General features: G+C 42.4%; 2 protein-coding genes across 2 annotated transcripts in view; one reads left to right on the top strand and one right to left on the bottom strand.

Moving 5' to 3' along the window:
- SGPP2 (sphingosine-1-phosphate phosphatase 2) overlaps positions 1-3609 on the top strand; it is a 98970-nt gene extending 95361 nt beyond the window's left edge. The window contains exon 5 of the mRNA XM_063915909.1: positions 1742-3609. Coding sequence (XP_063771979.1) covers positions 1742-2284 — 543 coding nt within the window. The 3' untranslated portion in view covers positions 2285-3609. The remainder of the gene's footprint in view (positions 1-1741) is intronic.
- A 2836-nt stretch (positions 3610-6445) lies between these two features.
- Positions 6446-15223, bottom strand: part of FARSB (phenylalanyl-tRNA synthetase subunit beta) — a 183299-nt gene continuing 174521 nt past the window's right edge. The window contains exon 17 of the mRNA XM_063915908.1: positions 6446-7913. Coding sequence (XP_063771978.1) covers positions 7762-7913 — 152 coding nt within the window. The 3' untranslated portion in view covers positions 6446-7761. The remainder of the gene's footprint in view (positions 7914-15223) is intronic.

Below are 15223 nucleotides of genomic sequence, written 5' to 3'. Positions count from 1 at the left end.
GGAGGTTGTATGTGGAGTACCCCTTGCAAGAAGGTCTGAACTTCTGGCAACACTGACAATTTCTTCTGTAAGAAAATTGAGAGGGCTGAAATCTAGACCTTAATGGAAACCAGACATAGGTGGTCAGTCCGAGGTTGATCGCAGCCAGCAACCTCGGACTGACCACCAGCCAGCAACCTCGCACCCCCCCCCCCCCCCCCCCCCCCCCCCCCCCGATATCCCTTATGGATGTTAGAGAAATAATTTTAATGCTTAAAATACAAATATGTTTGGGAGAAAAAAGTGGAATGTGTAAGGAATTATTTAGTGTTCTTACAAATGCCCTTAATACACAGTGGTGGTTGAATCTATTCAGAACAATCACTCAGTGTTGGGCATTAATGAATAGGTGCATCATTTTGCAGTCCTAACTCTTTAAACATGATTTTGTCATTCATACTGTTGCTGTTATACGAGATTGCCCTATTAAAGTTAGACGTGCCAGAATCCTCTCTTAAAATGTATGACGCCTATCTACATTCTTGACCTTATTGCTTTTCTTCTAAAGGCTCACGGGATGACTCCCTACCCTACAGAATATTCCTCCTCCATATCTCAATACTTATATAGTTTGACTTATCCATAGCCCTTTAAGCCTTGGGCAAGAGAAGGACATAATGAGTACACCATGGCTCTTTCAATGGAAAGGATTACCCACCGATGAACAATAGCGTTCATTGGTTCCTTCCCAGCAGGGGTTCTGGGTAATATAGTACAAGTGGTTGATTTGCTGACTCTTCCAGCAGGGAAAGGATTAAACTACAGAGACACACTCATTACCATAGTGTGTGGCTACCAGGCAATTAGAGATTTATCAATACGTTGAAGGAATTTTTTTTTTAAACCAAGGAATCACGTAAATGCTTCATGGGATCATTTTCATTTCACCTTTGAAATTCCGATGGGAATGCCTTTTTAGAATCACTGGATATTTTTTTGTTTGAGATGGTTACAGGACTGAATGCCAAAGAAGTCCAAAGAGTTGTTTGGTATTTTACGGTGGATTGAGTTGGCTGTTTTGCATTTAGACTTTAACAAAAAGCTTTAGACAGAGGTTAACTTTCATCGTACCAACTTTCTGTGTGTTAATGTTTGAACCTTTAATTATTGCTTTCTAGATATTGCTGTTGGTAAGCCCTAAACATTTTAAAAAACTGTTTTATGCAGTTTAGTATAACATACAATAAAATCTAACTGTGAATGAATGATAAATTAACTTTGCCCATGTGAGTGGGTGGGCTTATTCTGTGGTCATCGGCAAAGAGGATGAAGGTGGATACATTTTTAAATTGTTAAGGGAGGAGTAAACTAAAACCGGCATAATGATTATATAACACACCAGATTCTTAGGGCCCATATAATCAACGAGTTTTATTTAAAACTTGTTGCGTATGATAAATGGTTCTCCAGCCAATAAGCTGCCAGCTGCCATTTTTCGAACACCTGACAGGAGCAACGAGTTTTAAATAGCTAAAACTCATTGATAAATGGGCCCCTTAGTTTTAGATCAGTAAAAAAATAAATACAGATATGGGAAATATTTTTGTCATAGTGCTCTAGATTTATGGAAAACCATATGTTCCAAACATTGCTGTAGTAGATAACATACCTGTTCTGGACATGTTACATAGTGACTACAACTATCAAAGACAAGGAAATGCTGTTAGGATGCTTGATTTCTTATTGTTTTTATTGTCTACAGGATGTTATATGTGGAGCTGTATTTGCCCTGGTGTTTTTAGCAGTGACTTTTCCGGCGTGGGATTTCTTCGATCACCTGGTTATGACAAACCCACTATGTCCTGTAGTTGCTGTTATTGTTGCTTTCCTGCTCAGCTACAACTACCCCAAGTTGGATCACTACAGCACGACACGAGCAGACACAACAGTCATATTGGGTGCGGGAGCTGGGACCTGTATAGGAGTTTGGCTGATAAATTATTTAGGATTGACTTATGTACCCACTGGTCTGTTTCCACTCAGCATCCCACCTATAAGCTCTGACATGCTGCTCAAGCACCTTGCCAGGTTTGTTCTTGGAGTCACTGTCCTGGGTGTAACACGCTATATTGCTAAAACACTTTCTCTCAAAGCTCTTGGTTTATGGTACAATGTCTCAACACAGAGCCAGTTGGTTAGGCAGAGACTGGAAATTGAGGTGCCCTATAAATTTGTTACTTACACATCGATTGGTGTTATTGCAATATCATTTGTTCCTTGGGTTTGCCATATGTTGGACTTATAAATTTCAATCTAGCAGAAGTTGAAGACCAGCATCTGGTAACTAATGCAATGTGTCCATTCCGGATCATCCGCATTGTTCTTTTACATAGTACAAATGTTATGGAGGGAAGAGGCCAGGCTGCATCCAGTGACAAACTTCCTTTGGGGTCTCAACCCATCCAATAAACTAACAAATGGGATCATGAAATGGATATAAAGCTTCACTTTTTCCCCCCATCCTGGACTTGAACAATAAACAGCACAGAAATAAACCAGTTACGTCTGGAACGCACTGCTCCCTTCCTCACACTGTGCTTGCACTAAAGTTACTGCACTGCTTTGTTATATTTTCTCTTATTGGTTTGTTTGTTGCTGTGTAGTTTACATATAAAAAATGAGGACATAATAAGTGATTTATGAGAATCCATGCATTCCTAATAAACCCTCTGGTCTGATTGGATGTGCACGAAAAACAGGTAAACTTTTCCTTTGATGGTGGTGATGAGACGATGTTAGGACAATATACACATGAACCATGAGGTGAGATTGTATGTCTAAAACATTACAAAGTAATTACTACTAAATGCCTCAATGATGCCTAATACACTGAGACACATAGCCACACTTATATGTAGGAGACTGGTTTGCCTTGACAATATTACTATGTTTGTACCACGAAGTCTAGTGGCAGACTCAATTAGCCAAAGAAGCCGATGGAATTGCTTCCAGTGGCTTTGCGTATTTTGTGGCTGATGCTGTTCACCGCCTATGGAGGTAGAAGCAGACTCGGCCTATCAGAACTGGCCAATAAATGCACAATCCAAGTTGTCCCCATCACAACTGCGGTATATCTAGTTTCTGAAAATATTTTTTTGTTAACGAAATACATTTCTAAAACTTATTTTATTACCTTTAATTTTTCCTCCCCATCTTTGTTCATGATGTATGCAAGAAAATAGTTCTGAAGAAGTCATGTTTTGTTGTCACTATGTAAGTGCACCCCATCTACGTAAAGTTAGCAAATTGCCGACATAAACACAGCCACATAAAATACACACATATCATTCCTAAGCATATGGACAAATGGCTGCATTGCATTGTGTGCAAATGTGCCTGACTAGTCTGATAGATATAAACATAACTGCCCTTGTTACACTGTATAAGACACCAATGCTGTGGTCATGCTATACTGAATGTAATTCATCTGACCTTGCTTACTACCAGTCTCTCTACCCAACAGCAATGCTGTATGTAAATTGTGAATATAATTAATATATTAAAGTAAATTTCTAAATATGAGGGTTTTTTTTTCATATGAAGTTGGAAATAAAAAAAAGTATTGTCCGATATGGTTTATTTTGTTTGTATTTTGTAATGAACATATTTCTTAAAAGAATTACAATTGAGCAGTCACTTCAAAAGAAGAACATAGGTCAGAGGGTCTCAAACGCTGTCCTCAATGCATCCCACCAGTCCAGGTTTTAGGTATATCCATGGCTCAGCAAAGATGGTTAAATCAATTTGTCTGAGGCGCTAATTAAGTCACCTGTGGCCAAGCATGGATAAACATAAAACCTGGACCACTGTTATGCCTTGAGGACTGCATTTGAGAACCTCTGATATAGGTATATTTTCTGCTTTCACACTCAACATCTTGGCAATGTTTAAAATCACAGCAGTATGCCTATTGTGTGGCCTGACTTGTGCATTACGTATAGTCCTGTTAGAAGGGCTGCATCGTCTGTGTGTAGGGCGCTAGTACCGGGGAAGATCTAGCGCTCCACAATGACATACATTGCTACCGGACATGGTATAGCAGAGTTTACATATTTGGCTTTTACAAGTTCCCTTTCACTTTTCGTATGGTATCAGTTGTATCCTAGATACAATTACTGTAGATAAGAATGTATCAGGCAACGTTCAGTAACCCCATATAAAAGCTTTATATGGTCAGAGTGGATATCCAAGGATAAAGCTAGGTACACACTATACAATTATCTGGCAGATCATCTGCCAGATCTGGCTGGTTGGAATGAAAATCTGGTAATTAATGAGAGCAAATGACAATACACCATTTGCTCCCAACCACTGCAAAATGGCAAAAACAGTTGTTCATACAAGTTGGTTAAATTTGCATTTAACCCATTTGTATGAAGGACAGGTTTTGTCCATTTTCCAGTTTGGAAGCAGATGGTTGATTGTCATTTGCACTCATCCATTACTAGATTTTCATTACACCCAGCGAGATCTGGCCGATTATCGGCCAGATAATCGTATAGTGTGTACCTAGCTTAAGGCTGAGTTCTATTTAACTATTATAAGAGACATACTTTGGTATTCAATTATCCGCAAATTCGCGGCAATCGGGTGAAAATTGTCGCAAAAATGCTCCGTTATTCGACCTATTTAATTCCAAACGGGTTTCACGTGAAAATTCTTGCAGTGAAAATGGGGAAATCAGCCTGTACCCCAAAAAATGCTAAACTAACATAGGAAAACAGAAGAGAAGTGTGTTAGAGATCACATTAGAGCGTTTTTGGGGACTTAAATTGTGTGAAATGGCTGTTATATGCATTTTTTTTTTAAATGCAAAAAAATTATAGAAAGCAAGTTTTTTTTGAGCAAAATAAATGCTCTCATTAAATTTGGGGTACATGAAAATGGGTATAAGTATATATTTGGGTCATTTTAGGGTACTTTAAAAAAAAAAGTGGAAACAGACTGATTACTCATCTGCAAGCCTAAAAACACCTGTCCCACTCATAAAGCACCCCAATATACCTGTCCCATACCTTGAACCCCAATTTCCATCACTTTGTACTTTTTAACCCCAAAAATGACATGTCATTATTGGCCAATTAAAAACCTCAACGTGCCTAATTAGTCATTAAGGGGGGTGTCCCAGGAGTTCTGTACCATATCCAAACATTTTTACCTTAAAATAGTGACTTTTCCCAACTTTTCACCTGCTTCAGAGTAGGTGAAGTGAAATTAGTGAAAAAATTATCACGGATACATTTTCCAGGAAAATTGAATAGGCTGTAATTGCATTTCGCGGGAAAAGTCCGGTTTTTCACGCGAAAAGTCCGTTATCGCTGCTAATTGAATATACCCCATAGTGTTTGATGAATCATTTACAGAACGAAACACAGAAGTACTTTCCCTTTTGCGCTAGATAAGGGGTTGTTAATTTATGAAATTCCAAATTATTATTATTATTTTTTTTTACTAATGCATGGCAAAAGTTATTGAGCTAGAATGAACAGACTCGTGTACCTATTGCATTACTCCTAAGGGGATTCCGTATGATATCCTGGCAGTCAGGAGACTGACGCCGGGATCCCAACAGCCGGAATACCGGCGGTGAGCGCAGTGTGCCCTCTCGTGGGTTCGCCACGCTTCAGACCTGGCGGCGTCCTTCAGTCGCCACAAGGTTATATACCCCCTCGGGCGAGTGGGGATTTCAGTCAGCGGTCGGAATTTTGACTGCTGTTATTTCAGCGGGTGTCGGGATTCCGGCATCGGTATCCTGAAAGCAGGCAAAAATAATAATAATTTTATTTATATAGCGCTCTTTCTCCAAACAGGGCTCAAGGCGCTATGCCTCCCCTCCTAAGGGGCTCACAAATGGAAGGTTAGGAAACTCATCTATAATTATGTTTAAATGCTATGCTGGTGGGTTAATCTAATCTATTCACTCCAGAAGGCCACCACCAGAGGGCAATACAATATCAAATGGTTTGTCAACATGCACATGGTATAGAATGGAAATAAGATGCTTCCCATAAATTGGATGATCAGCCACCTAGTTCTGTTGCGCAATATGAATCTCCAGACTGTACAGATCTGAAGATGTCCATTCAGTTTACAAATCAACAATAACAGTAGCAAGAGCATGCTAAGGTAGAAGCTGGGTTCAGTTGCTCACACTCTATGAAAGGTAGACTTCATGTCACACAAAGTGAATAATTCTCTGTGAGGACGTGCACACAAGCACTGGAAGGGGTCATAACTAGAAATAGACATTGGAGCATTTTATTGTCAACACTTGTATGTTCATTTACTACTTCCCAATTGTGATCAATTCATTATCTGACCAACGCAACCTTTACATACAAACAGGCACGCACACACTGTGGGAACATATCTGTTTTAGAATAATGATAGACTATCAGACAACAAGTTCAGGACTAATGAAAGTGATGAATAGCCCTAATAAGGCAGTTTATTTAAAAACAAATGGCCAGGATTTTAAGTTAAGATTTCTGGGTTGAGGGCTCGCACACATAGCGATCTACATACAATCATGGTATGTCCAGCAACTGCTTTCTCAACACTTTGCATAAGGTTCTTTAAACCCCACAAAGAACGCACCAGCAGGACACAAGGCTTCACCGTGAAGACCAGACATCATGTATGCACAATCTATCCAGCTGCATACAATGGACCCTTCTTGATGAGCTGGTGTAGCGGAGTTCATCACTCAGTGGATGTGTACCACAGACCTAAAGAAAAAGTTGTATGTACAAGTCCAGAGTTTGTAACATATAAATGCTTATCCACAGCTGTAACAGAGGCTCATTCAGGTGCAGTTGCAGAGCAGCTACTGTATGCACATTGGTCAATGTTTTCTTACTACACGTGTCTGAACCACAGGGCACACACGCAGCAAGTGATTTGCGACTACAGTCGCATCAAGGAATTAGGCGCAAGGTGAGTGACAGGAAGACATCCTTTGAGGGTGGTAGTGTGGAGTGGTTGGGTAAACGCAAGCATGGCACAGCCATTCAGATGGCATTTTCTGGGCGAGCAAATTAACAGTTGCGATTTTACTTGCTACTGGTGAGCCCTCAGTGGCCCTGGAGAGCAGCGCAGCCTGCGCATCTTCAGAGGCACTCAAGACATGTTCCAATTTGCAACAATGGTACCAATGTATCAGCAATTATATGCTGTTGGACAAAAATGATGGGACTACTCAGGTTTACTTCTGCCCATATTAGCATATATTCAGAATTGCATGCAGCAAGAACTACTGCACCTGAAGGAGCCGCATAGATACTGTGGGTTATGACAAGGACTACAGTTATCCTTTTACACTGGAAACCTTATGTTAATCAATAAATACACCACATTGTATAACTGTTTGGTTCAAATAAAACTTATTTGCGATAGGACTGATGATACTAGGTGCACCTGTGTGACAGTGATAAGTGATGTAAGGTGTAGGCCCCACAAAAATAAAAGGAAGAGTACAGACTGTGACATTGCTATAATTGCTCTGCAGAACAGCACAGACTTAATCTGCTGTAACCTAGAGCATGAAGTGACAGGCAGGTGTTAGGTGAATTAGTAATGCTTTTCAATACATCTCTGGCCAAATTCATCCTATGTAATATCGCTGGAAAGATGCAGCTCTGTAATTTTGCAGAAATTATTAAAAAAACAAACAAAACACAAACATTTGTCTGAATAATAGCGATGTTCCCCCAGCTGAGACTATCACAAGAAAGGCTCCACATTTATTTCCAGAGCAGAACAGGGCATGGTCAGGTCAAACTTTGTGATAACGTCAGGGTGTAGGACACCCAATTTGCCTATGGACTTGGCATCAGCCAGGATTTCAGCACAGCGACCAGGAAAGAAAGCTGGATCTGGAAAAAGAAATTGCCACATGTTAAACACATCGTCCAAGAGATGTAGAGAGCTACAATGGTGTTAATTAAAAATATTGCAACAGGAGTCTAGAACGTAGGTATTCATGTAAAAGCTTCATGTTTAGAACAAGTCTGGGAAAAGAAGAGGAAAATTAAAATGCATTTATAAGAAAAATTAATACTCTTAAGAGGCAACATAAAGACAGTTAAGAATGGGAATTTAAGTTTCTGGAGTTATTACTAGATTTGTGTTAAAGAATATATCGCAAATTCTTTCTTATTACAGACATTTATTGTTGATTAAAATGTAATCTGATATATAGTTATACATTTATTAAACCTAGCTCGCTGGCTGGGTTGCTCTGCCTTTCAAGGACCAGAAATTGGTTTGCATATCCTGGTACACATACAATATAAAACTTATTACTATACGATTACAAAACACATTAGAAAACAAATAATTGACGTAAACGACGTGGCTTAAAATATGACATATGGCATGCAACTAGGCATAAGCTGGCTCCACGGAGTCATTCTTGTATTTACTTTTTTTAAGACTGATATCTGTGAAACGGGCTTAGGACGATCCTGCAATAAAAGGTTTAAGATAAGACCATTTAGCCACTGGCTCCCTGATCTTAAGAATCCATACGGACATTTAAGTCAATGTTCTAATTACACAAGAACAATGTCCAGTTTCAGTTATTGCCCAGATGATACTACAGAGAAGGAAAGTTCTAAGCATTTTCCATCATTATCCTCATTAGTCTATTATCCGTTATTTATAGGCTGCCATAAGGAGTCTGCACCACCATACAAAGTTAATAAAAAAGTACATTATAAACCAGTGGTTTCCAAAATCAGTAATCGAGGCACTACCAGTCCTGGTTTTAAGGATACCCACGGCTGAAAGCAGATGGTTAAATTAAATTGACTGAGGTACTAATCAAGAGGGACATTTACTAAGCAGTGATAAGAGCGGAGAAGTGAGCCAGAGGAGGAGAAGTTGCCCCATCAACCAATCAGCAGCTCTGTATAATTTTATAGTATTCAAATTATAGATGTTAGTTCAGTGCTGATTGGTTGTCATGGGCAACTTCTCCTCTGGCTCACTTCTCCGCTCTTATCACTGCTTAGTACATGTCCCACTAAGTCACCTGTGGCAAGCATGGTTATCCTTTAAACCTGAACCGTTAGGGTGTATTGAGGACCAACTTTGGAACCTCTGTTATAAACATAACAGGCCAAAAACAATATATACATGGCAGTAAATAACTGCAAATATACTTAATATAAACATAAAACCAGCGCTGGTTTACCCTATACCCTAGTACCCCACTTACTGCAAACCAACACCAGAAGGGAGTAGATCGCATAAGTAAGAAAAGGAACAATACGTATGGGAAGAAGGATCTGCTTGTAGTAGCTTACACTTCATGGTTGGGCTGTAATGAAGACCAAGTTCGAACTCAGAGTTTTTTTTTGAAAGGAGCAATCATGTACAAGGCTAAACCATGAGAGTAAGTTCCAGTGGTAGAAAGCAGCACGGCAGACGTTTTTGGGGTGGCAGAGGGAAGAGGCAAACGGAAGAGAGGCAGTGCTCACTTACACAGTAAAGTGGATAGACGGGAGTGTGGAAGGGGATGAAGTTAAAATTATGGGAGATAGAGGATTGGATAAGGGCTGTATAGGAGTGTGATTTTGAATTGGCCCCCATGGGAGAAGTTGAGCCAATGTATGGCCAGCTGGAGGGAGGAGGTCTTACACAGCATCCATTTCATGATTAAGAGATCAATGAAGTATCTCATTAGTTGCAATACAATATTTTCTATTTACTACACAAGTAATGTTAATACATACATCAACTTCTGAAAATATCTGTATAATAAAGTTCTGATGTCATCACTTCAGTGTACCATCTAATATTAGAAGTCATCTCACATTTCTGCTACCTAGCATTTACAGTAGCTAATGTAGTAACACAAAATAGACATTAGAAGATTCCTTTTCCGCGTTTTATAAACAATCATAGTGGCTCAGCATAGTAATGAAATAACACTTGCAAGAACAAACTGCAAATCAGATATTAATGTATAATTTCCCTACAGTGTGGTTCACTGGAAAACAACATGTCAGTATACCACATTCCCAGTATGTTTTATTTCAGTGTGCAATATCTTTCATTACAGAGAAAAAAATGTGGAATAAAAATTATCTATATTTTATACATAAAAGGAGATTTATGGTAGACTTATCATTGTTAAATCTTTCTGCGAGGTACATTGGTTCCACAGGGAAACATCAGGGTGTAGAGATGGATCTTGATCTAGGTACTAACAGGCTAAAGCTTTAGACTGTCCCAGGATGCATTGGGGCCTCCTCTATAACCCCACTTCCAGGCACTGTGAGCTTTGTTTTATTAACCAGTCCAATGCAGGAGCAGGTAAAAGAAGGTAGATGGTAGTCACATAGAACCACGTTCTCACGACAGGAGAAGGGACTAGCAGCTAACGCCATACAAACCCATAGAAGCTAGGTGCGTTAGGTGGGCGCCCTGTGGAACCAATGTACCTCGCAGAAAGATTTAACAATGGTAAGTCTACCATAAATCTCCTTTTCTGCAGCGGGGTACATTGGTTTCCACAGGTAAACATCGGGGATGTCCTAAAGCAGTTCCTCATGGAAGGGGACGCGCCGTAGCGGGTATGAGAACCCGGCGTCCAAAGGAAGCATCCTGGGACGCGGAAGTATCAAAGGCATAAAACATAATGAACGTGTTCACTGAGGACCACGTAGCCGCTTTGCACAATTGTTCCGTGGGACACGCTCCTAGAAGGTCCAACAGGCCGAGCAGAATGGGCTTTAACAGCAGCATGAGCTGGAAGCCCAGCCTGTGCATAGGCTTGTGCAATCACCATTCTAATGCATCTGGCCAAGGTTCGCTTATTTGCCGGCCCGCCTCATTTGTAAGAACCAAAAAGTACAAAAAGGGTATCTGACCTCCTGATAAAGACAGTCTTCTCCACGTATATACGGAGAGCCTGTACCACATCCAAAAGACCGCTCTTTGGAGGACAAACCAGAAGAGAAAAGCCGGCACCACAATCTCTTTGTTAAGGTGAAAAGATGACACCACTTTAGGTAAATAACCCGTGCGAGTTCTAAGAACTGCCTGGTCACAGTGAAATATCAGGAAGGGTGGACGACAGGACAAAGCACCCAAGTCTGACACCCTCCTAGCAGAGGCGATAGCCAGTAGGAACAGGACCTCGACCGTAAGCCATTTAAGGTCCACGGACAAAAGAGATTCAAATAGAGACTCTTGCAGGGCATTCAGGACAACAGAGATCCCATGGAGCCACAGGAGGGACATAGGGAGGCTGAATCCGTAACACACCCCGAGTGAAAGTATGAATGTTAGGAAGAGACGCAATTTTCCTCTGAAACCACACTGACAAGGCAGAAATTTGAACCTTGAGCACACCAGGTGAAGTAAGAATGCCAGACCCTATAATAAATCCGCGCAGATGCTGGTTTGCAGGCCTTCAGCATAGTTTGGATAACCGCCTCGGAAAATCCTTTTGCCTTCAGGAGTGATGCTTCAAGAGCCATGCCGTCAAAGCCAGTCTGGCCAGGTCCAGATAAACACAAGGGCCCTGAACAAGGAGGTTTGGGCATTGAGGAAGTAGAAGAGGACGCTCTATCGATAGAGGAGAACCAATGCCTTCTGGGCCATGCTGGAGCGACTAGAAGTAGAATTCCTCCTCCTTGTTTGAACTTCCGCAGTACCCTGGGCAGAAGTGACGCTGGAGGGAACACGTAGGGCAGCCGAAAGTTACACGGAATTGCTAGTGCGTCCACGAACGCTGCTTGAGGATCCCAGTTTCTCGATCCAAAGACTGGAACTTTGTGATTGTGTCGAGACGCCATCATGTCTACATCTGGTAGGCCTCACTTGTCCACTAGGAGTTGAAAGACTTCCTGATGAAGACTCCACTCTTTGGCATGCATGTCCCGATGACTAAAGAAATCTGCTTCCCAGTTGAGGACTCCCGGAATGAACACTGCCGATATTGCTGGCAGATGGCGTTCTGCCCAACAAAGGATTTTTTATACTTCCATCATTGCCATGCGGTTTAGAGTGCCTCCTTGATGGTTTATGTATGCCACCGTGGTGGCGTTGTCAGACCGTACTTCAACAGGCCTGTTCTGCAACAGAGGCAGGGCGAGAGGCAAAGCATTGAACACCACCCGCAATTCCAGAATGTTTAATCGGGAGGAGTGACTCCTCCATGGTCCACAGACCCTGGAAGGAGTGTTGCTCCAACACCGCGCCCCAACCCCACAGACTGGCATCAGTCATCAGTAGGACCCAGTTGGGGATCCAGAAGGGACGGCCCCTGCTTAACTGCTGGTCCTGTAGCCACCAGGTCAGCGACAGACGAATCTCCGAAGTCAAGGAGATCATGTGAAACCTGATCCGATGAAGTAGGCCATCCCACTTGGAAAGGATTAACCTCTGCAGAGGGCAAGAATTAAATTGAACGTACTCCACCATGTTGAAAGCCGACACCATGAGTCCTAGTACTTGCATCGCCCCAGAAGTGCCCCCAGGTGCACCATGCTTCGAGCATGGACCAGCGAGAACTTCTTCCAGTTGATTAGCCACCCGTGGGCTTCTAGGAAGGTTACAGTCAGTTGTAGATGACTGAGGAGAACATCTTGGGAGTTTGCCAGAATCAGCAAGTCGTCCAGATACGGTAGGATTCTGACTCCCTGGCGACGGAGATGAGCTTTCATCATGGCCATAACCTTAGTGAAGATCTGAGGGGCTGTTGCCAGTCCAAACGGCAGAGCCTGGAATTGATAGTGGAGGTTGCCAGTAGCAAACCGCAGATATTCCTGATGCGATATGACAATAGGAATATGCAGGTAAGCATCTTGTATATTCCAGGGATACCATATAGTCTCCGGGTTCCATGGCCAGAACAATTGAGCGCGGTGTTTCCATACGGAACTTGGACACACTCAAACTTGTGCAGTGATTTTAGGTTGAGAATAGGCCGGAAAGACCCACTGGGTTTTGAGACTAGAAAAAGGGTTGAGTAGTATCCTCTGCCTCTTTGGCACAGAGGTACCGGCATTACCACTCCTGTATCCAGGAGGGAACGCACAACCAGTTGTAGAGCTTGCGCCTTCAACGGATCCGAAGGGATAGCCATTGTGCAGAACTGGCGAGGAGGATGTCTCTTGAAAGAGAGTGCGTACCCGTGAGAGACAACTTCTCGCACCCATGCATCTGAAGTGGTCTTTAACCAGACCTGGGTGAATCGCAGAAATTGGCCTCCCACCCTCGGGTCCCCCAGGGGGAGGCCCGCCCTGTCATGCAGCAGGCTCGTCGTGTTTAGAAGCAGGCTGACGAGTGGCCCAGGATTGTTTTGCCTTGGGCTTGGTGGTTTTGGGAGCATGAGATGGTCAGGCATTCCCGAGACATTTTGCTTTCCCTTATGGCCGAAAGGAGCGAAAAGTGGTACCTTTTGCCTTCTGTGCAGAAGGATTAGTATTCGGTAGAAACGCAGTCTTAGCAGCCGCTAAGTCAGTCAAAATCTTATTGAGATCTTCCCAACATAGGATGACTACCTTAAAAGGGAGTACCTACCTACAAGGTCTTTTTGGAGTCCAGGTACACCTCCCACGACCTCACCCACAGAATACGGCGAGCCAGGATGGACGTAGTAGATGCCTTGGCCGCCAACACACCTGCCTCAGAGGACGCCTCCTGAATGTAATAGGCGGCGGTGGTAATGTGAGACAGGTACCGTCTGGCAATGTCCAATATATCCTGAGGCAGCTCTTCCTCTAATGCCTGAACCCATGCTTCAATTCCTTTTGCAGCCCAAGAGGCCGCTATAGTGAGTCTATGTAGAGCACCTGTAAGGGAGTAAATAGACTTCAGGAAACCCTCCACATGCTTATCTGTCGGTTCCTTCAGTGAGGCGACAGTAATGACAGGCAGAGTAGATGACACCAAGAGACGGGTGACCTAGGAATCCACCAGCGGTGAATTTTCCCATTTGTTACACAACTCAGAAGGGAGAGGATAACAAGCTGCCATCTTTTTAGATAGGGAGAATTTCTTTCCTGGCGAAGACCAGGGTTCTTGACGTATGTCTACTAAATGGTCAGAATGCGGTAATAATGTTTTAGATACCTTCTGACATTTAAATTTATTAGGTTTCTTAGAAACTAGTGGAATCCTCATCATCATCAGTGATCTGTAGGATCTGCTTAATAGCAACCACTAAATCAGGGACATCAACCTGAATTGTAGATTCCTCGTCAGAAGCAGCTGTATCAGTGTCTGATGGGTCAGTATACTACCCATCCTCATCAGAAGAATCTTCAGAGAGATTAGTGGATTGTGAGGAGGAAGTGGTCCGCTTAGATGACCCCTTGACACGAGAGTGAGCTGGGGTAGGTTTAGGTCTAACTAAAGATTGATTCAATTGCTGCAACTGGGTAGACAAATTATCGCCCAAGGTGGATTTACCATAGGGACAATATGTGGTTGCAATGGCACAGGAGGTCCCATAGGGGGCGTAAGGCGTGTCACAAGTGTATTGAGCATAGTTGAGAACACCGCCCAAGGTGGCTCCTGATTGGTTACAGGAGCTGAGGACTGACTGGGAGATGTATGCCACACAGTACACAGACCGTCATACAAATCATCCCCCTCAGGCAAATCCCTGGCACATGCGCTGCATGATACAGGAGCGCCCGTGGATTTCCCGCCCTTTGTGTTAGACATTTGAGTGAATGTAACTGCAGAGCGTACGAGTAAGATACAGCCAGACAGAGTACAATACCAGTGAATAAATACCCTAGTATGTGACAGCGTACACAGTACACAACACCAGCGTCTAAATTCGGCACTATGTGAATGCATACACAGTACACAACACCAGTGAATAAATCCGGTATTATGTGACTGAGTACACAGTAGAATACACTTGACGGTCAATACTGTGAAGCACTATATATGTGACCCAGACACACCTAGTCCCTTAGAGTACAGAATACAGCGATAGCTACAGCTGGGATACACTGAAAGTGAAATCCACACAGCACATACAAGCACACACAGTCACAGTGACAATGCAGCTAATTATTTTAGTAAGACAACAAAACTGCACTGGACTAGTATATGTATATAACAATGCGTGGTCCGAGACCGGATGTATATATCAGAATACTCGTACAATATATTCTGGCACAGGTACACTTGTTCTTAACTAACACTGTCTTAA

This window comes from Pseudophryne corroboree, chromosome 4 (assembly GCF_028390025.1).
Source record: "Pseudophryne corroboree isolate aPseCor3 chromosome 4, aPseCor3.hap2, whole genome shotgun sequence".
Lineage (NCBI taxonomy): Eukaryota > Metazoa > Chordata > Amphibia > Anura > Myobatrachidae > Pseudophryne > Pseudophryne corroboree.
Note: the sequence above shows the minus strand (reverse complement) of the source record. Positions and strands in the feature narration are given on the sequence as shown.